This window comes from Dipodomys spectabilis, unplaced genomic scaffold (genome assembly GCF_019054845.1).
Source record: "Dipodomys spectabilis isolate Male_0828 unplaced genomic scaffold, ASM1905484v1 ptg000528l, whole genome shotgun sequence".
In the NCBI taxonomy this organism is placed as follows: Eukaryota; Metazoa; Chordata; class Mammalia; order Rodentia; family Heteromyidae; genus Dipodomys; species Dipodomys spectabilis.
Window position 1 is genome coordinate 628,086 of NW_024871205.1, and position 21,974 is coordinate 650,059.

The following is a 21,974-nucleotide window of genomic DNA, read 5'->3' on the forward strand; positions in this document are numbered from 1 at the left end:
GGGCCCCGTGTCCTGACGGCCGGCCACCCGTCAGCACAGACCGGGGCAATTGTCTTGGGGTGATTTCCAAATGCTCAATCACCCTTCTCCCAGGAGGAAGACGGAGTCATTGAACAGCTTCACCACCACCCTCCAGCGAAGTCCAGGGCCCATGCGCTGGGAACCCCCACGGCGTGTCCACAGCCGTTTCCTTCCCATCCTTTACCTTCCAGGCAAACGCTACCTGTGGCTTTGGTGTGGCTGGATTCTCGGCGTGGTACTGGAGATTTGGGGCCGTGCTCCCCGACAGGCTCTCCTTCCGGCTCCCCCCTCACCCTTCCACCCCGTGCTGGGTTTTTTTGGGGGAGGGGGCGGATTTTGTTTGGTTTGGTTTTTCTCTGCACACAGTGGAACACAGCCAGGCCGACCGGGTTGGGCGGTGATAACAAACGCGTTGGCATCTCCAAGGGCCCCCCCGCGCCATGAACTCCGCTCACCCTGGCTCTGCTCTGTCCCTCTAGATGGCCTGGTGGATTGCCTAGACCCAGACTGCTGCCTGCAGTCAGCCTGTCAGAGCAGCCTGCTCTGCCGGGGGTCCCGGGACCCGCTGGAGGTCATTCAGCAGGGCCAGACCGAGTGGCCGGCCGTGAAGTCCTTCTACGACCGCATCAAGCTACTGGCAGGGAAGGACAGCACCCATGTGATTCCAGGAGACAACCCTTTCCACAGCAGGTAGGTGCCGCCTGGCCTGTCCATGGCCCACAGCACCGCCGCCCCGCGGAGCCTCCCTCCTGGAGCAGGGTCGCATCTGTCCTAGAAATGGCCCTCCTGGGCCAGCTGCCTGCCCCGTTCCCAGAGGGCCTCCGTCAGCCTGCCCCAGCTCCAGAGTTCAGTCCTGACCTCTGCAGGTTTGGCCACCTGTTGAAGACACCTGTTGATTCCCCTAGTTCTGAGATCTTTTTTTTTTTTTTTTCAATGATCTATTATTTTATGACATTTTTGGTCATTATTTCCCATCCCCCTCTCCCCTGTCTCTTGAGTGTGGCTTTTGTTTGAGCGTCGCTGAAGTGGCTCACGCACCAGCCTGTTTTTTGAAAGCTGTTATTAATTTGCTCACCGAACCCCATCTTTCCCGGCGTCTTAGCACAAAGATGATGGCGGCAGGGTGAAGGGGGGTGGTGAGTTTATTCAGCACCTAGGATGAGTCACATGGCGCAGGGCCCCCCTAATGCCCACAGAGATGCCGTGGGTGGTACCTGCTCATTCTCTACAGGGCCGAGGCCCTGTGCGCTCCTCAGCCTCCTCATCCTTCGGATCCTCCACTGCTAATTGGAGGGTCGCGAATATCCTAGGGCCAAACTGGATTTATTTTGTGGTCGCCTTGGCCCGTCCCCCTGCAACAGGACCCGTGACCCGGGGTTCAGGCACAGTCCCCTCCCCGCCACCGCCCCCCCTCCCTGAGCTGGGCTCTGAGGGGAGACAGGGCGGGGCGGGGCCCTGCGGCCAGGCTGGGACTCGCTCACCTCTGTCCCCTTGTGCCTAGCTCTGAGTGCCCACAGGATCTGTCCATGGTATTTCAGTGAGGGCCACCTGCCTGGGGCACCCCGCCCATCTCTGCACCCCTTCACCCGCTGTCTGTTAGCAAACCCCCAGGCTCCCGAAAATCACGCTGGCGTGTCAGGGCCTTCGGGTCCCTCGGAGGGTCCCCACCCCACCGTCTTCCTCTGATTTTCTGCCTTCCCATCCCACTTACTTTTCTAATTTCTGGATGTCTTGTGTTGTTTTGACTGACACAAGGCGATCTTACAGAGTTGGGGGCATGTGTGTGTTTGGGGCATTGGTTTGTTTTGGTGCTTGAAACTGAACCCTAGCCGGGCCCACGCTCTTCCACGGAGCTAAATCCCCGACCCCAGAGTCCTCTTCTTTGTTATTCATGCTTATCAAAATCCTCTGTGAAGTACCTCGCAGAGGTACTGCAATGGATGCATGTAACATCCCGTTTAGTTCTTTTGCATCTGGAGTGTCATTGTTCACAGCTCCCACAGCCCTACACTCTCACCTGCCTGACCCCTCTCCTCTCCTCTCCACTCTGCCCTCCCCTCCTTCTGTCTCCTCGCCTCTCCTCGCCTCTCCTCGCCTCTCCTCTCCTCGCCTTTCCCCTCCTTGTCTCCTCTCAGCCAGTGCAAAATAAGGTCTGTAAGCATGACTCAGTGACAGAGTATCTGCCAGCAGACATGAGGCCCTGAGTTTGAAAAGGAAAGAAAGAAAAGAGAGAGGAAGGGAGGGAGGGAGGGAGGGAGAGAAGAAGAGGAGGGAAGGGAAGAAAGGGAGGGAGAGAAGGAAGGAAGGAAGGAAGGAAGGAAGGAAGGAAGGAAGGAAGGAAGGCAGGCAGGCAGGCAGGCAGGCAAGCCACAGTGTGCTGAGATGACCACCCCCCCACTGTCTGTGTGGATGCATAATTCCGAAGTTTTATAAAATTGCACTCCAAGGCACGGGTTGAAGTTCAGCAAGCATGTGAACGCCGCTGCGCTATCGTCTGACAATAATGAAGGACAGAGCCAGGAGTAAAAAAGAACTTAATTCAAGACTTCACAAAAGGCGTTCCCCTAGATAATGGCACACAAAAATAACTAAAATGCTTTGGCTCTACCACTATAATTTATAGAGCAGATCTCACTATCTAGATAATGTGATAATTGTTACACACCAATAATCATAAAGAGAAGTGAACTGAGAGCATGTCTTCACTGAATGGAAATGATAAGACGCCAGCCACAATGAAGAACTGGGGAGGGTGGAAAGACTTCAAGGGGAAAAAAAAACAGAGCTGTAGAAACCACAGCCACCCAGACCCCTTTAACACCATGCAGCTCTGCAAGGCTCATGCCACCAGACCGAGTTCAAAGAACACAGCTGCAAGGGGACACCAGGAACATTATCTGTGTACCAACACACACACACACAAACAGACATGCACGTGTAACATGCATGTGCATGCACACATACACATACATGCATACATGTGCACCTGCATACACAAATGCACACGCATATACACAGACATGCACATGTAACATGCATGTACATGCACACACACATACATGTATACATGTGCACCTACATGCGCATATGCACAGACACGCACATGTAACATGCATGTACATGCACACATACATATATACATGTGCACCTACATGCACAAATGCACACACATATGCGCAGACATGCACATACACATGTAACATATATGTACATGTACACATGCATATACACATGTGCACCCACATGCACACATATGTACAGACCTATGCATGTAACACATGTACGCACACGTGCACACATGCATATACACATGTGCATCCACATACACAAATGCACGCACATGCACAAACAGGCACACGCAAAACACGCATGTGTGCATGCACACACATACATATACACATGTGCGCCCGCATAGACAAACACACGCAAGTATATGCGCGCACACACACACACATGAAAATCAAATCAGTAATCAGGAAAGCCTTAAACCTTCATCTGAGCTAAGATCAGAGACTGGAACAAAAGGACTCCGTGCAATTGTTTTCCACTTTCAGAAAGCTCTGGCACTGAGACCGGCTAAAGGTGGGATCTGTCTGTTCACACCGGACAAGGGCTGTGGGTGGACAGTCTACTGGCTCCCAAGTTCACCCAGGGCTGGAGGAAGACAGGCAGTGGTGTTGGACCGTCGGCAGTGGTGGACAGTCAGCAGTGGTGGACAATTAGCGGTGTTGGAAGATCAGTAGTGTTGGATGGTCAGTGGTGGTGGATGGTCAGCGGTGTTGGACAGTCAGCAGTGTTGGACAGTCGGGGTGTTGGAAGATCGGCAGTGTCAGATGGTTAGTGGTGTTGGAAGGCCAGCAGTGTTGGACGGTCAGCGGTGTGGCCGGTGGGGACAGAGACTCAGGACACCCAGGATTACCCAAGGAAACACATTCCAAAACTGGTTGAGAAGATTCTGGCTGAGCCCAGGGTTGGTGGTCATCTGACGGGAGCGCAGGAGACACGCGGGCCTGAGCCCCCGGCCTGCACCGAATCCCCCGTGCCTGTGTCTCCCCGACCCGTGGATGCGAGGCCAGCCAGCCTGGGCCAGCGGTCGATGCGGGTCTGGAGCTGCTCTGTGGAGCCGAGTCCGGATCGGCCAGGCTGTGTTCTCCCTTCGGGGGACTTGGAACAGAGTCACAGGATGCAGGCATCCCAACCCCAAATTCCCAAATCCCAAACATGGGTGCGACGCTCTAAGTGGAAAACACCATCCCAGGAAACTCCTCTTCCTCGTCCCCTGGCAATGCCGGGGTTTGAACACAGGGCCTTGAGCTTGCAGGGCAGGAGCTCTACCCCTTGAGCCACACCCCCAGACCTTGTTCTTCTGGTGATGTTTGACGTGGGGTTTCACCCTAGGCCCAGCACCGGGGGACTGTGATCCGCCTTTTTACTCTGCTGACGTCTTTTCCTTTTGTGTATTTTTAGTATTTTTAGTATTGTTTCGCTCTGACATTTTCACACGTGCATACGGCAGACCCCAATTCACCGGCTCTGTTCCCACGCACACACACCTGGCTGGTACCTGTACCCCCGAAAGAGCCTATTTTACTCTCTCGCCTTTTTTTGCTGTTGTTTTTGCCACGTATTCTATGAGTAGGTTCCACTAAGATATGTGTGTTGTAACCTAGTCAGATTAGCCTCATCTCTCCTCTCCTCCCCGTCCATCCCTCCCTCCCCTGCGTTGTTCAACGGCTTTCCGTGTATCTCCTGAGGTCATCTTCCTACCCAGTCACAACGTATTTCGATATCATTCATCTCCATCACTCCCTGCCCCTCCCACAGCGCCCCAAAGAGCCCTATAGTTATCTTCATCTTCTCTCTTCATGTATGCAAGTATGTGCATATCCATGTCCAGACACATTTCGGTTCTGAGTTCTGCAAATAAGCAAGAACATGCCATGTTTGGCTTCCTGAACTCGACTAGCCTCACACACGGACCCTCTCCGCTTGCATCAGGTTTCCTGCCAGTGATAGGATTTCGTTTTCCTTTATGGCTCAGTAACATCGCATGGTCTGTGCGTGCCATTTGGTGGTTGCTGGGCACCTTGGCTCCTTCCGCCGTTTGGCTGTTTTGAACAGAACTGCAATGAACTTGGGCGTGCAGGTGTCACGCAGGTGTACCGGGTCACGCTCCGTTCAATGCATGCCCAGCCTTTTCTGTTGAGATGAGGTCTCGAGAACCTTTGGTCCCAGCAGGTCTGAACCACCGGCGTCCGGGTCTCCGCCCCTCAGCCGCTCACAGGAATTGCCCACTAGCACCCGCACCCCCTTGTGAAACTCTGATTCATGCACGAAGCTTTTTTCTAAATAAAATAGTGGGGCTGGGAAGGTGGCTTGGTGGTAGAGTGCTTGCCTAGCATGCATGAAGCCCTGGGTTCAATTCCTCAGCACCACATACACAGCAAAAGCCGGAAGTGGCACTGTGGCTCAAGTGGTAGAGCGCTAGCCTTGAGCAAAAAGAGCTCAGGGACAGTGCCCAGGCCCTGAGTTCAAGCCCTAGGACCGACAAAACATACATAAACATACATACATGCATACATACATACATGAAAATACATCTTAATTCCCTTCAGGCCCTGTATAGAAGGTGTGTGCAAAACACCCTTGCACTTCAGGCTTCAGACCTGGCTCCCGTCCTAAAGCTTCTCAGGATGAGCATGTGCAGAGTCCAAGGCAAGCGGAGGTCTGAAGTCTGACGGCGCTCTGGCCCTGGGCCTTGGGCCAGGTGGCGGCCTCTCCTTGGCCTCTAGGGAGGCTCGGGGTGGGGACACTCTCGGGGCACCTCTAGGCACTGTGTGCTGAGGAGCAGGGCTCTCACGGGAACAGAAAGAGAGGGAGGGGCTTCACCCTCCTCCCCCCCAAGACAGCAGGAAAGGCTAACAAGCAGCCACCCGCACCCCGGTATCCAAGAGGACCGGGCCGGAGGAAACATCTCTCCTCTGCCTTCCTTCCCTCGGGCTGCCGGGAACTGTGGGCATTTTCTGTCTCCGAGGGCAGTGGGAGATGACGCACCCCCACATGGTAAACACCCCAGTGCTCACCGCACCCCGGACGCCCCCGCCTGGAGAGGAGCTGCCAGGGCCTCGCTCCGGAGCCAAACTAGGAAATGGCCGACCGCTCGTGGCAGAGCCACGGGACACCGGGCCACGGAGCAGGGAGAGAATACAGAAGACCCCACTGCCCAGTCCTGTGGGGGACCCCGTGGCCCCCCCACCGCATGGCACCCCAAGATGTCAGGGCTAGCGTTCCTTGCGCTGCGGGGAGCACCCACCCTTCCCTGTTCCTCCCTGTGTGGCCTGGAGGGAAAGTCCAGCCAGGCCCGGCCCTGCCCGCGTGACCCCCGCTCCCTGGGCTCTCCTCCCGCAGCCTGGTGTCTGTCATCCGAGGCCAAGTGCTCACGACGGACGGGACCCCCCTGGTCGGGGTGAACGTCTCCTTCATCAAGTCCCCCAAATACGGCTACACCATCACCCGGCAGGACGGCACGTAAGTGGGGGGGGGAGGGGAGTCTGCGCCCGTCCGTGTGCTGGGAGTGGTGGGGGAGGATTCTAGAAAGAAGGAGAGGCAGAGCTTAGAAGCACACGCCGAGTGTAAATCTCAGTCGCGCAAGGTGACGGGTGGGGGCGGGGAGGCGTCCCGCGGCGGCCCCCCTCGGCTTTCATCTGGGGCTGGAGAAGTTTTGTTTGCCTGGCAGCCCTGAGGGACAGAGCTGCAATCAGAAAAGTCTAATTAAATACACTCAGCAGCCTCCCTGCCAGGCAAAGGCCCAGCCTCCCAGACCCTGATCGGCTGATTGGAGACAGAGGGAAGCTCTTCCCGGGGGCAAGGAAAAGGAAGCCCCAGGGGAAGGACACACGCACGTGCGTGCACACACACGCACACACATGCACATGCATGTGCATGCACATGCACAGACACATACACACATACATGTGCATGCACACACACTCACACACACACACACATCTTCCAAAGCAGCACAGAGACTCTCACCGTAGCTCTGACACAACCCTCAGTCAATAAAACTCAACTGTGAGCCGTGCACCAGTGGCTCACAGCTATGATCTCCTTGCTGCTCAGGGGGCTGAGATCTCAGGATCACAGTTTGAAGCCAGCCTGGGCAGGAAAGCCCATGAGACTCTTAAATCTCCAATTAATCACAGAAAAAAAAAAAAGCCAATCCTGAAGTGGCTCTGCGGTTCAAAGGGGTAGCGCTCTGGCCTTGAGCAAAAGGAGCTCAGGGACAGTGCCCCACGCCCAGAGTTCAAGCCCTAAGCCCAGCAAAAAATAAAAACATTAAAAAAAAAAAACAGCACTTCAACGTGGGCAACCCATGGGCTTCCACGGACAGGAGGGCCGAGACTCCAGTCCAGCCTTGTTCACTAATGCCCCAAGGTTAAGATCCTTGGCCTGTTTGAGTTGGAAAACCCCAAAACCCCAGGATGTGTCTGGAATCCCCGCACGCCGGCCACAGACTTTTAGGTTGGTTCTTTTTTTATTATTATTATTGGTTGTGGGGCTTGAACTCGGGGCCTGGGCGCTGTCGCTGTGCTCTTCAGCTCAAGGCGAGCGCCCTACCACTGGAGCCACAGCGCCACTTCCGGTTTTCTGGTGGTTCATTGGAGAGAAGAGTCTCACGGACTTTCCTGCCAGGGCTGGCTTTGAACCACGATCCTCAGATCTCAGCCTCCTGAGTAGCTGGGATGACAGGTGTGAGCTGCCACCACCAGTGCCCAGCTTAGCTTGGTTCTTTCACGGCTCAGGAACAGCATTGCCTGCGCCGGCCTCACACGCAGGGCCCTCCTCCCCCTGCCTTGGGTGCGAGTGGCGGGCGATGGTGTAGGGCGGTGTGCACGCGGAGCCTCCCCACGGGTTCCGTTCCCCCCGCCCCCAGGTTCGACCTGATCGCCAACGGGGGCGCGGCCCTGACCCTGCACTTCGAGCGGGCCCCCTTCATGAGCCAGGAGCGCACCGTGTGGCTGCCCTGGAACAGCTTCCACGCCATGGACACGCTGGTCATGAAGACGGAGGAGAACTCCATCCCCAGCTGCGACCTGAGCGGCTTCCTGCGGCCCGACCCCATCATCATCGCCTCCCCGCTCTCCACCTTCTTCAGTGCCGCGCCGGGGCACAGCCCCATCGTGCCCGAGACCCAGGTGGGAAGGCGGGGACCCCGGGGCCAGGCCCCCCCACAGCCCCCCCCACACACACACACCTGACAGAAATGAACAGGAGAGCGGTCCCACCACAGGACTCAGAGGCCTGGGTCCCCATGCATGTTACACGTTTGCAGAGAGCTGTGCAAGATTTGGGCAGTACTGGACCTTTATTTTTACATCTTTATGCCAGTCCTGGGGCTTGAACTCGAGGCCTGGACACCGTCCCTGAGGTTTTATTTTTTTGCTCAAGGCCAGCGCCCTAACACTCGAGCCACAGCGGCACTTCCAGCTTTTTTGATGGTTCTGTTGGAGATGAGAGTCTCATGGACCTTCTTGCCCAGGCTGGCTTTGAACCCCGATCCTCAGATCTCGGCCTCCTGAGTAGCTGGGATTTACAGGTGTGACCACCAGTGCCCGGCTCCCAGGGCTTTGATTGGGTAAAGGCAGCCTGGCACACGCGTGCATGCCGCCCCGCACGGTGTTTTGCCCTCCGTGAGTCCTAGGCACACAGGAGGCTCGAGCCGTCCCTGCCTTCCACCGAGGGTCTGTGGCCGCGGGTTCCCCTCACGGCCTCCTCCCACACGGCTGGTGATAAAGCCCGCTGTTTTTGCTCACATCTCTTGCCAGCCGTGCGGGGTTTATTTTTGTCATCGGTGTTTAAAGAAACACAACAGTGGCCAAGAATAATTATTAATCCAAGAATCATAACCTCCACCCCTTTGCTCGTTGGTGGAGGAGGATAAAATGCTATTTCCTTCCTTCCTCTGTCCCGGGACGTGGCCGGCGTGAGCTCCAGCAAGCAGGGCCAGGGGCTGGGGGCCGGGGGCCGGGCACCGGGGAACACATGTGATACGGGGTCTCTGCCTCCTCGTGTGCCCCCGGCAGGTTCTCCATGAGGAGCTGGAGCTGCCCGGCTCCAGCGTGAAGCTCCGGTACCTTAGCTCCAGGACGGCCGGGTACAAGTCCTTGCTGAAGATCACCATGACCCAGTCCGCTGTGCCCTTGAACCTCGTCAGGGTCCACCTGATGGTGGCCGTGGAGGGCCACCTCTTCCAGAAGTCCTTCCAGGCGTCCCCCAACCTGGCCTATACCTTCATCTGGGACAAGACGGATGCCTACGGCCAGCGGGTGTACGGGCTCTCGGACGCTGTTGGTGTGTGTCAGCTTCCACTACCCGCTGGTCCCTGGGTTTGGGCAAGTGTTGGTTCAGTCCCTGGTGCGTGCCAGGCACTGTACCAGTAGCTAAAGACGCCATGGCTGGGCTGGGAACGTGGCCTAGTGAGAGCACTGGCCTCACGTGCATGAAGCCCTCAGTACCACATACACAGAAAAAGCTGGAAGTAGAGCTGTGGCTCACATGGTAGAGTGCCAGCCTTGAGCAAAAGAGGCTCAGGGACAGTACCCAGGCCCTGAGTTCAAGCCCCAGGACTGCCCCCCCCCCCCCAAAAAAAAGGGCTGGGAAGGTGGCCCAGTGGTAGAGCGCTTGCCTTGCATGCAGGAGGCCCTGGGTTCAATTCCTCAGCAAAAAGAAAAAAGCCAGAAGTGGTGTTGTGGCTCAAGTGGTAGAGCGCCAGCCTTGAGCTGAAGAGCTGAGGGACAGCGCCCAGGCCCAGAGTTCAGGCCACACGACCGGACCCAAAAAAAAAAGACAGCAGGGCCAGTAAGAGAGACAAGACTTCTCTTCCATGATCCCCCTGTCCCAGTGGGGGCTTAAGATAAGAAGTAAGACCAGGCACTGGTGGCTCATGCCTGTCATCCTAGCTACTCAGGAGGCTGAGATCTGAGGATCACAGTTCAAAGCCAGCCCGGACAGGAAAGTCCATGAGATTTATCTCCAATAAACCAGAAGTGGCGCTGTGGCTCAATTGGTAGAGTGCTTACCTTGACCTGAAGAGCTGTGGGACAGCGCCCGGGCCCAGAGTTCAAGCCCCATGGCCAAAAAATTAAGAGCTAAGAACAGATGGACAATTGGTACTGGGGCTCCGTCCTATCGTTCCAGCTACTCGGGAGTCTGAGAACTAGAGGACTGCAGTTCAAAGTCCACCCTGGGCAACAAATCCCAGAGGTCGTGGGGGAGGGGATCGGAGGGCTGCGTGCTTGGGCGGGGTGGGGAGCACTGGAGTGATCGGGCGCCCCCCCTCCTGCCTCACAGTGTCGGTGGGCTTTGAGTACGAGACCTGCCCCAGCCTCATTCTGTGGGAGAAGAGGACGTCCCTGCTGCAGGGGTTCGAGCTGGACCCGTCCAACCTGGGCGGCTGGTCGCTGGACCAGCACCACATCCTCAACGTCAGGAGCGGTATGTGCTTGGGGGGCCCTGCTAGAACCTTCTCTCCAGCCTCTGCTATTTCTCATCAAGGACCCCCGTCCCCAAACTCGCAGTCCGGGCGGCACCCCTGCAGCCTTGGCTCCACCCCAGGACACCCATGGGACCTGAATTCCTGGGGGCCCCACACCCCCCCGCACTGCGTACAGGCCTCCCCCCCGTGCTGATCCCGCACAGCGCCCCTCCGCAGGCCTCCCCCCCCCATGCTGACCCCACCACGCACCCCTCCGCAGGCCTCCCCCCCCGTGCTGACCCCGCACAGCGCCCCTCCGCAGGCCTCCCCCCCCGTGCTGACCCTGCACAGCGCCCCTCCCCAGGCCTCCCCCCCGTGCTGATCCCACACAGCGCCCCTCCGCAGGCCTCCCCCCCGTGCTGATCCCGCACAGCGCCCCTCCGCAGGCCTCCCCCCCGTGCTGATCCCGCACAGCGCCCCTCCGCAGGCCTCCCCCCCCCATGCTGACCCCGCACAGCGCCCCTCCCCAGGCCTCCCCCCCCCTGTGCTGACCCCGCACAGCGCCCCTCCGCAGGCCTCCCCCCCCCGTGCTGACCCTGCACAGCGCCCCTCCCCAGGCCTCCCCCCCGTGCTGATCCCACACAGCGCCCCTCCGCAGGCCTCCCCCCCGTGCTGACCCCGCACAGCGCCCCTCCCCAGGCCTCCCCCCCCCCGTGCTGACCCCACCACGCGCCCCTCCCCAGGCCTCACCCCCCCTGTGCTGACCCCGCACAGCGCCCCTCCGCAGGCCTCCCCCCCCTGTGCTGACCCCGCACAGCGCCCCTCCCCAGGCCTCCCCCCCCCGTGCTGACCCCGCACAGCACCCCTCCCCAGGCCTCCCCCCCCCGTGCTGACCCCGCACAGCGCCCCTCCGCAGTCCCCCCCCGTGCTGACCCCGCACAGCGCCCCTCCGCAGGCCTCCCCCCCCCGTGCTGACCCCACACAGCGCCCCTCCGCAGGCCTCCCCCCCCCCGTGCTGACCCCGCACAGCGCCCCTCCGCAGGCCTCCCCCCCCCGTGCTGACCCCGCACAGCGCCCCTCCCCAGGCCTCCCCCCCCCGTGCTGACCCCGCACAGCACCCCTCCCCAGGCCTCCCCCCCCTGTGCTGACCCCGCACAGCGCCCCTCCCCAGGCCTCCCCCCCCCGTGCTGACCCCGCACAGCGCCCCTCCCCAGGCCTCCCCCCCCCGTGCTGACCCCACACAGCGCCCCTCCGCAGGCCTCCCCCCCGTGCTGACCCCGCACAGCGCCCCTCCACAGGCCTCCCCCCCGTGCTGACCCCGCACAGCGCCCCTCCGCAGGCCTCCCCCCCCCCGTGCTGACCCCGCACAGCACCCCTCCCCAGGCCTCCCCCCCGTGCTGACCCCGCACAGCGCCCCTCCCCAGGCCTCCCCCCCCGTGCTGACCCCGCACAGCACCCCTCCACAGGCCTCCCCCCCCCGTGCTGACCCCGCACAGCGCCCCTCCCCAGGCCTCCCCCCCCCCGTGCTGACCCCGCACAGCACCCCTCCACAGGCCTCCCCCCCCCGTGCTGACCCTGCACAGCGCCCCTCCCCAGGCCTCCCCCCCGTGCTGACCCCGCACAGCGCCCCTCCCCAGGCCTCCCCCCCGTGCTGACCCCGCACAGCGCCCCTCCACAGGCCTCCCCCCCGTGCTGATCCCGCACAGCGCCCCTCCGCAGGCCTCCCCCCCATGCTGACCCCGCACAGCGCCCATCCCCAGGCCTCCCCCCCGTGCTGACCCCGCACAGCGCCCCTCCACAGGCCTCCCCCCCCTGTGCTGACCCCGCACAGCGCCCTTCTGCAGGCCTCCCCCCCTGTGCTGATCCCGCACAGCGCCCCTCCGCAGGCCTCCCCCCCCGTGCTGACCCCGCACAGCGCCCCTCCGCAGGCCTCCCCCCCGTGCTGACCCTGCACAGCGCCCCTCCCCAGGCCTCCCCCCCCGTGCTGACCCCGCACAGCGCCCCTCCACAGGCCTCCCCCCCGTGCTGACCCCGCACAGCGCCCCTCCCCAGGCCTCCCCCCCCATGCTGATCCCGCACAGCGCCCCTCCACAGGCCTCCCCCCCGTGCTGACCCCGCACAGCGCCCCTCCGCAGGCCTCCCCCCCCCGTGCTGACCCCGCACAGCGCCCCTCCGCAGGCCTCCCCCCCCCGTGCTGACCCCGCACAGCGCCCCTCCCCAGGCCTCCCCCCCATGCTGATCCCGCACAGCGCCCCTCCACAGGCCTCCCCCCCCCCGTGCTGACCCCGCACAGCGCCCCTCCGCAGGCCTCACCCCCCGTGCTGACCCCACCCCGCGCCCCTCCGCAGGCCTCACCCCCGTGCTGACCCCGCACAGCGCCCCTCCGCAGTCCCCCCCGTGCTGACCCCGCACAGCACCCCTCCGCAGGCCTCCCCCCCCCGTGCTGACCCCGCACAGCGCCCCTCCCCAGGCCTCCCCCCCCCCGTGCTGACCCCGCACAGCACCCCTCCGCAGGCCTCCCCCCCCCGTGCTGATCCCACCCCGCGCCCCTCCGCAGGCCTCCTCCCCGTGTGCTGACCCCGCACCTGCGCCCCTCCCCGTGTGCTGACCCCGCACCCGTGCCCCCCCACCGTGTGCTGACCCCGCACCCGCGCCCCTCCGCAGGCGTCCTGCACAAAGGCACCGGGGAGAACCAGTTCCTGAGCCAGCAGCCCGCCATCATCACCAGCGTCATGGGCAATGGGCGCCGGCGCAGCATCTCCTGCCCCAGCTGCAACGGCCTGGCCGAGGGCAACAAGCTGCTGGCGCCCGTGGCGCTGGCCGTGGGCACCGACGGCAGCCTCTACGTGGGCGACTTCAACTACGTCCGGCGCATCTTCCCGTCCCGGAACGTCACCAGCATCCTCGAGCTACGGTAGGCCGCGGGGGCAGGGCCCGGGCACCTCCTGACCCCCCCCCCCCCCGTGAAGGGCGGCTGGACTCTGGGCTCTCCCTTGAGAACCCCCCGGGGTGAGCCGAACCCCAGGCCTGGTACCGGCTAGGGTGTGGGGAACTGTCTCGTGTACCTATGGAACACCCCCTTAGCCGGGCGCGGGCGGCTCACACCTGTTGTTAATCCTAGCTGCTCAGGAGGCTGAGATCTGAGGGTGGAGGTTCAAAGCCAGCCCGGGCTCTCTTTCTCTCCAGTGAACCACCAAAAAGTCAGAAGTAGAGCTGTGGCTCAAGAGGTAGAGTGCCAGCCTTGAGCACAAAAGTTCAGGGGCAATACCCAGGCCCTGGGACCAGCGTGCGCACACACACACACACACACACACACAGATGGCAGTGGCTTCTAGATGGAGAGTGGAGTTGGAGAGCAGGAGAGAGGCAGGAAATGGGGAAGGGGTGCCGTGGTGAGGGTCTGGGGTGTGGGTGGACTAGAACGGCAGGGCCACGGGGAGAGGTGTCTCCTAGTTCCATCTGGTGGGTGAGGTGTGAGAAATGGAGCCAGAGGAGGAGGGGAGAGGGAGGGAAGGATGGAGGGAGAAAGAGAGAGTCACCAAGGGAGCCACCCAGACCTGGGGCCACCAAGCAGCACAAACAGCCCCGTCTCCGCTGCTCTGAGGCTCCGGGCGGGTGAAACACGGGCTCCGGGAACCCTGGTAAAGGTGGAAACAGGTACCTGGGGGAACAGATGTAGTCCAAGCCAAACCATCTCAGGGACAGAGCCCAAAGGCTGCAGGAAGAGGCGCTCAGAGGCAAAGGATGAGCAGACTGAGCAGAAGGAGGCACAGTGGGAAAGGCTGGGTCCCCACAGATTGGGAGTCCTTACAAAGAATGAAGCTTGCTCCGGCGATTCCTTTTCTCCCGGGCACTGAGCTCCCGGCCTCGCGCACCCGGCCCGCGCTAGCCTCTGCGCTTCCCCACAGCCTGCCTCAAAGGAAGCGGGCGGTGCGCGGCATGTGGCCATCATAAAATGCGGCAGGTCCATCCGGAAGTTTCCTTGGTGCAAGCATTTCTGGCCGTCTCCCGTCTTCCTTGAGCCCCGCTTGATTTCCCCACAGTAGCCAGACGTGAGTTCAGCGCTGGGCACTGTAAACCCTGCCACGTGAGCCGACCCAGGAGCCAGGGAACGTTCCAGAAAGCCACCATCCTGTCGCCAGATAGAGCTAGCAGTAACAGACACGCAGCGGCCTCCAAACCACACACACACATCCCCTGCGCTCCGCCCCGCCGCCCCCAACTCGATTTCCCTCCAGACACAGCAACAGTAGCCCCAAAACCGGGCCCCGCGAGCACCCCCGCCCGCCCCGCGAGCACCCCTGCCCGCCTCCTCAGAAGGAGGAGAGGGGCCACAGCAAGGTCGGGACTGGAAAGAGGCCATCTTCCCATCTTCCCACTTCTGAGCAGAAGTGGGAAGACTAGAGCGAGTCCAGGTACTCATGCTTGCATGCGCAATCACACACACACACACACACACACACACACATACACACATGCGCGCGCACACACACACGCGCGCGCACACACACACACACACACCACGTAACTCGCCAGCCAGCGTGGTAACAGCTGTGCCACACAGGCTGGGACGCTGGGAGAGCCCCTGACAGCCCGACAGGAGACACAGTGAGACCCCCCCCCTCGAGGATGAACCCAGCCATCCTAACCCACAGGACGGGCCCAGGCCTGTCCCTGCTAATCAGGCCACCTCTACCAGCAAAGACCCACTGCAGAATGCGATGAATTGGGCATGTCGCCAGCTGAGAGCCAGACCTGCCGGTGACCTTGAACTTGAGTGGCAAGTGACCTCGGCCTTTACCCAGAGTTCACCGGCCCCAAGGACTGCCGCCCCGGCCCCTCCCCTTCTCCCCCACCTCCCCACCCCCCCCAACCCTTCACAGATACGATATTAATTAATCAACTTAAAGCAGATGTTCTCCGGAAAGATGTAGGTCATGTCTTCAGACCCAAATCCCATCCAGTCCTCACAAAAATCTTGACTTTAAAAAAAAAAAAAAAAAACAGTGGAATTGATATTGCAATAATTAAGAGCCAAATATGCCTACCACGGGTGGCAGATAACATTTCCCTTTCATTAAGCAATATAGAACCGGCGTGAGAATTCCCGGCTGCCACGCTGCCACGCCGGGCTTTGCGGAGAGAATCTTAAATTGCACGATGCCAGTCAGAGCTCAGAAGTTATCAGCATCATTTAATTAACTTTTTTTTTTTCCCTGCCAAAACTCACACGTTAGAATGAAAATGTAAAAACGTAATCCCTGTACAAACCCACCGCTAATGACGGCCCCCGGGGAGGCCTGGGCAGCCTCCAGCCTAGGATCAGGGCACCCCTGCCCATAGCTCCTCTCCTGCACCCCTCCCCCGCCCTTGGCCAAAAGGAAAGAGGATTTGGGGCCCTGTGATCTTGACCGGGGAAACTGATTTGAAGTGACTCTTATCTCCAATTAATCAGGAAAAAAAAAAGACCAACCACGCCTGTCATCCTAGCTACTCAGGAGGCTGAGATCTGAGGATCACGGTTCAAAGCCAGCCCAGGCAGGAAAGTCCGTGAGACTCTTCTCTCCAATAAACCACTCAGAAAACCAGAAGTGGCGCTGTGACTCAAGTGGTAGATCACTCACCTTGAGCTGAAGAGCTGAGAGACAGTGTTCAGGCCCAGAGTTCAAGCCTCATGACAGATAAAAAAAATAAAAAGAAAAAGAAAGGAAGAAAGAAAGAAAGAAAGGAAGGAAGGAAGGAAGGAAGGAAGGAAGGAAGGAAGAAAGCAAGCTGCCAGTGGAGCTCAAGGAGTTAAGTGCTAGCATTTAGCAAAAACAAAACAAAGAGAGTCAGGGACAGTGCCCAGGCCCTGAGTTTAAGCCCCAGGACCAGGAGCAAAAAGAAAGGGAAGGAAGGAAAGAAGGAAGAAAGGAAGGAAGGAAGAAAGGAAGGAAGGAAGGAAGGAAGGAAGGAAAGAAAATACAACGAAACCTCTAGTGCTTTATATAGTGTCAATGGGTTTTTTTGTTTTGTCTTTTGTTTTTGTTTTTGGCCTGTCCTGGGGCTTGATCAGGGCCTGGGCGTTGTCCGGGAGCTTCTTTTGTTCAAGGCTAGCACTCTATTACTTGAGCCATAAGGCCACTCCAGCCTTTTCTGTTTATGTGGTACCGAGGAATGGAACCCAGGGCCTCATGCATGCTAGGCAAGCACTCTACCACTGAGCCACCTTCCCAGCCCTGCAACCGGTTATTGGCTCTTAACTGCAGGAAGACGCCATTGCCTCTAAGTTTGGGGACTGGAGTGATCCTGTGTTGAGTGTTACTGGGAGAAAACCTGGGTGTTTTTCACACACACACACACACACACACACACGTGTAAGGAGGAGGAGAGAAGGCGGGAGATGAACCGGGTTTGGAAAATGGCTCCCGGGCCTCACTGCTGCTGGGTGTTAGCACCTGCTGTCTTTTGGCTGTATTTTGCTGATTCTACCGTGCGTGCGTGCGTGCGTGCATGCGTGCGTGTGTGTGTGTGTGTGTGTGTGTGTGTGTGTGTGTGTGTGTGTCTGTCCTGGATCTTGAACTTGGGGCCTCCCTCTCTGCCTGGGCTCTTCCACTCAAGACAAGAGCGCGGTACCACTTGAGCCACCGCCTCCTTTTCCAGCTTCTTGCTGGTTATTTAGAAATAGGAGTCTCGTGAACTTTCCTGACTGGGCTGGCTTCGAACCTCAGTCCTCAGATGGCAGCCTCCTGAGTAGCTAGGCTCACAGATCCGAGCCACCGGCACCCGGTTGATTCCTCCCGTAACGCACGGCTGACAGCCGGCGGCAGAGTGTAGCAGCCCAGCTCTGTCTGCGGCCAGCCATCTGCCCCAGGACTGTTTGCCCTCGCGGCTGCATCCAGAGTACTAGAGCCAGGAACTGTCAGTGAGCTAGAAGAGGCTGGCGGGGGGGGGGGGGGGGGGGGGGGGGGGGGGGAGGGGGGAAGGGGGGGAGAGGGGAAGGGGGGGAGAGGGGGGGAAGGGGCTGTAGACAGAGGAGACCGAAAATGGGTTGTTGGCTGTCTCGCCACTTCTCCGGCTAACTGTGTGTTCTTTTTTTTCCTCCTGTTTTCTTTCTGTAAAGAAATAAAGAGTTTAAACATAGGTAAGATGATCAACCCTTTTCCCTGTCTCTCGACACACCTCGCCTGCTCCCTTGTGTTTGCAGGGGTTTTTATTTTGTCTTGTTTTGTCCACCTTGCGTAATGTGTATTTTTTTTTTAACCGTAACTTTCTTCTGTGCTAATTATGTGTGTCGTGGATGGGGTAAGCTTTGGCAATTACGATCTGCAGTCAGAAAGCAACGAATCAGCTGACATTAATTAGAATTTCTGAGACACGCGAGGACGTGACCGTGAACTCTCGCTGAACTTCCATCCCAAATACTCGCGGTGGCCCGTAATTGGGCTAGACGGCGAAGGAAAACTTCTGGCTGCTAGAGATGCTGGACCGGGTTCACAAAAGCTTTAATGAACTGGAAACGGGTCAAAAACTCATTTTCTACTCATTAATGGTTTTCCCCTAGATAGACGATCATTTGGGGCGGGGGGGGGGGGGGGGGAGACTCACACGCCACAGGCAAGTGTAGCGCCAAGGATGTGCGGGTCAGGTGAGGTGCGGTGGCCGCTCTGGTGGCGCTCCATCAGCAGGATGGAGCCAAGAGACCCAACGCTTTCGTCCTTCCACAGACCCCAGGTCGTTTAAAACTGTCGCGTGCGTGCGTGCACACAGACGCTTGGCCGCGGATGGCTAGTGGGAGAGCAGGGAAACTGAGCAACTTCCACCCCAACCCGAAGAGACTGTGTTCTCCCTCCATCGCAGGGAGTACAGCACGGCCCTAGCTCAAGGGTAGGCAGGTGGCAGCCGACGCCCACCGGGCACCCCGGCCAGGGGCATCGGCCCCCACCTGGGAAGAGCTCCCTTGCCCTCCGGAGCCCCCACGTTGGCCGATGGCTGCCCCCACCGAGCCATTTCTTAAAGATCACCCCACCCCCGTGGTCGAGGGGTGAAGCGGGCAGGCCGGCCCCCCCTCCAACAGACCTACAAGAATCTGGGCTGAGGAAGCCACAGAGAAGACAGGCTCCCTGCTCAGGAACGAGCCCTGCACCCCAAAGCCGGCTCCTGTGCCGGAGATTTAGAGAAGTCCAGAATTAATGAGCTTGCTCCGACACAGGCACAGATGTGAGGCGCCTTGATCTTTCTGTTGATCTCACCAGCTCCCGTTCATCTCAGTAAGTGCAGCGGCTAATTAAAAATGGCAGGAGTTTTCCCTCTCAGCCCTAATTTGTTTTGCATATATGGATTTTCTCTAATGACTTAGCCAAAAGAAGAGGAGGAAGGAGGAGGAGAAGGAAGGGAAGGAGAGGGGAGGAGGTAGAGGAGTAACGAAGAGGAGAGAGAGGGAAGGGAAGACGGGAAGGGGGAAGGAAGAGGACAGCAGGGCAAGGCAGGAAATGGAAAGGAGAAAAGGAAGAGGGGAAAAAGGAAGAAAAGAAGAGAAAGAACGAGGGCATTGTTAAGCCGTGGTTGCCTCCCTCCCGGCCTTGAAGCCAGGGCCTGAGCCCCGGGGTCTGCTCGTGTCCTGCGCTCCTGCTACAGCCGACGCTTCTGCGGCTGGAATGCGGGTGTGCTTTGCTTTTAGAGACAGCATTTGGAGGATGCCCTACCTTCAGTCCTGCAGAAACTCTGCAAGCTTGAGCCCAAGCCACGTGTGAGAAAATGACCTCGTGAACTCTACATTGTAAAATGAGGGAGGAGGAGGAGGAGGAGGAGGAGGAGGACAAGGACGAGGACGAGGACGAGGAGGAAGAGGAGGAGTGCCAGCCGTGAGGCTTCGTGCAGGCTCGGCACATTTCTTGGCCCGGTCCGCCCAGCGCACAGGTCCCCCCTGGCAGATGCAGACATCTGGGCACCGCCAGGGGTGGCAGAGCAGAAATGTGAGCCAGTTCTCTCCGACTCCTAAGTCCCACGTTCTCCACCCTGTCACAAGCAAGGCGTCAGCAATGGGGCCGCAACGCAACGTCTCCCTCTCTCCTATCAGCAGGATCACACCCACTGTGTACCGGAAGACCAGCGGGGCTCAGGGGAGCTGTCCCCTGCCCCAGGTCCTGAAGTCTACCAGCCTCCTCTCCCCCGAAGTTTACCTAGGCTGGCATCTCCAAAGACCTTGACTGCAAGTTCAAACCCCGGGTCTTTGTAGAAGCAGCTGGAATGAGAGCCGGTCTCGACTCACAAATTGTTCCCCCAAAAATAGCTTCTTGGCTCTCCTATTTATTTTTTTTTTCCTTAAATTGGAAAAGAACCCAAATGGTAGTGTCTTAATTAGCCATTTGCCTGCTAATGTCTACTGGATAAATAGAAACACCCAACACCTCCCTCTCCTGTCCCAGCCCTTCGAAGCCCGACCAGAGACCCTGCGCTCACGTCAGCGCTGAAAGCTGCTCTACCCCACGGCTGTGGCACACGCCTGTAATCCCAGCTGCCCGGGAGGCTGAGCTCTGAGGATCTCAGTTTCGAAGCCAGCCTGGGCAGAAGAGTCCCTGAGACTCTCATCTCCAATGAACCACCAGAAGAGCCGGAAGTGGCGCCATGGCTCGAGTAGTAGAGCACTCGCCTTGAACACAAAAGCTCAGGGACAGCGCCCCGGCCTCGAGTTCAAGCCCCAGCACAGGCACAAAAATAAACAGGATCAAACGGGGGGGTCTTTCCGGTGGGAGATGGCTAGATTCCTTGACAGCGTGAGGGAGTTGGGCGTGACTGGAGGTCAGAACACTGAGCAGAGCGCCCTTGCTTTCCAGTTCACTAAAGTGGGCAGAGCCCAGGGACAGGAAGAGGCTGTCTGTCGTGCACACACACATACGTGTGCACACACACATGCACACACACACCAGCCCCGGGACCCTTCCTCATCTCCTCTCCCTCTGCTGCTTTGTCTAAAGCAACAACCCGGCGCACAAGTACTACCTGGCCGTGGACCCCGTGTCCGGCTCGCTCTTCGTCTCCGACACCAACAGCCGCCGGATCTACCGTGTCCGGTCTCTGAGCGGAGCCAAGGACCTGGCAGGGAACTCGGAGGTGGTGGCCGGCACGGGCGAGCAGTGCCTGCCCTTCGATGAGGCCCGCTGCGGCGACGGAGGCAAGGCGGTGGAGGCCACGCTGATGAGCCCCAGAGGTAGAGGTCCCCTCCCCACCCCACCCACACCACCCCCAGCCTCAGCTCATGCCGGCCTCCACCATCATTACCCCCACCCCAGGCCCGGGCCCCGCCCTCCGCAGAGCCCGCCCCTCACCCAAACCCCGCGTCTGGCCTAGGGATCGCCGTGGACAAGAACGGGCTGATGTACTTCGTGGACGCCACCATGGTGCGCAAGGTGGACCAGAACGGGATCATCTCCACCCTGCTCGGCTCCAACGACCTCACCGCCGTCCGGCCCCTCAGCTGTGACTCCAGCATGGACGTGGCTCAGGTGGGGCCCTCCCCCTGCGCCCCCACCCACCCCTGCCTGCGTGCTGGGAGGAGACGGGGGGGTGTGCGGGGGGGAGGGGTGAAGACCCCAGCACTGCCTACCCGCCTGCTGGAGACCCGGGGCCACCGGGCAGCAAGATGGACCCGGAAGGGACAGGTGGGAGGGAAGGGGGAGGAGAGAGAGGAAAGGAGGGGAGAGGAGAGGAAAAGAGGGAGGGAAGGGGAAGGAAGGAGAAAAGAGGGGAAAGAAGGAAAGAGGGATGGCAGGAAGGAAGGGAGGAGGAAGGGAGGGCGAGAAAAAAGGAAGAAGGGAGGGACAGAGGGAAGGAGGGAGGGACAGAGGGAGAGCAGGAAGGAGGAAAAGAAAGGGGAGACAAGGGAGGAGGGAAGGAGGGAAAGAAGGAAGAAGGTAGGGACAGGGAGGGGGGAGGGATGCTCCAACAAGTGGCGGGATGGTGACTGATGGGGGGCCCTGTACCTCCTCCTCTGCTCCCCTGCAGGAGGGGTTGTGAGGCGGGCGGAGGAAGCCCTGCCCCTGCTGGTGTGAGCCCACCCGCTGCATTGCAGCCCTAGCCCAGCTTGTGGCAGATGCCCCCAGTGCCCACAGAGGACAGGCCCCTCCAAAGCCCAGCACCCCGAGTCTGCAGGGCCTCCCTCCCTTAATCCTGGGCCAGCCCCAGTGTGCTGTTCCCTTAGCAGCAGCAGTGGCAGTGGCACCACGCTGTCCTTTATCCTCGGCTGGGGCCCCGCAGCCCCTCACGTGGTGTGGACACGGGGCTCCCCTCGTGGCTCACGGTTTTCTGCCTGGGCAGCGCCTAGACAGGCGGCTCTGGCCCCCGCGCAGCTGTGTGTGAAATGCCACACACACACACACACACACACACACACACAGGGCTGACACGTGGCCCCGTGGGCAGAGCTGGCCACGTTTGTCGAGTGTGTCTTCTCTGTTACACACACAGCCAGCCGTTCTGGATGGCTCACAGTGTGCCT

At 59.6% G+C, this 21,974-nt stretch overlaps 1 protein-coding gene across 5 annotated transcripts in view; it reads left to right on the forward strand.

Moving 5' to 3' along the window:
• Positions 1–21,974, forward strand: part of Tenm2 (teneurin transmembrane protein 2) — a 634,115-nt gene that overhangs the window by 596,903 nt on the left and 15,238 nt on the right. For all 5 annotated transcript variants that reach the window (XM_042670218.1, XM_042670217.1, XM_042670219.1 and 2 more), the window contains 9 exons: positions 501–711; positions 6,430–6,549; positions 7,958–8,219; positions 9,108–9,375; positions 10,375–10,518; positions 13,163–13,412; positions 17,601–17,621; positions 20,455–20,687; positions 20,828–20,982. In XM_042670218.1, coding sequence (XP_042526152.1) covers positions 501–711; positions 6,430–6,549; positions 7,958–8,219; positions 9,108–9,375; positions 10,375–10,518; positions 13,163–13,412; positions 17,601–17,621; positions 20,455–20,687; positions 20,828–20,982 — 1,664 coding nt within the window. The remainder of the gene's footprint in view (positions 1–500; positions 712–6,429; positions 6,550–7,957; positions 8,220–9,107; positions 9,376–10,374; positions 10,519–13,162; positions 13,413–17,600; positions 17,622–20,454; positions 20,688–20,827; positions 20,983–21,974) is intronic.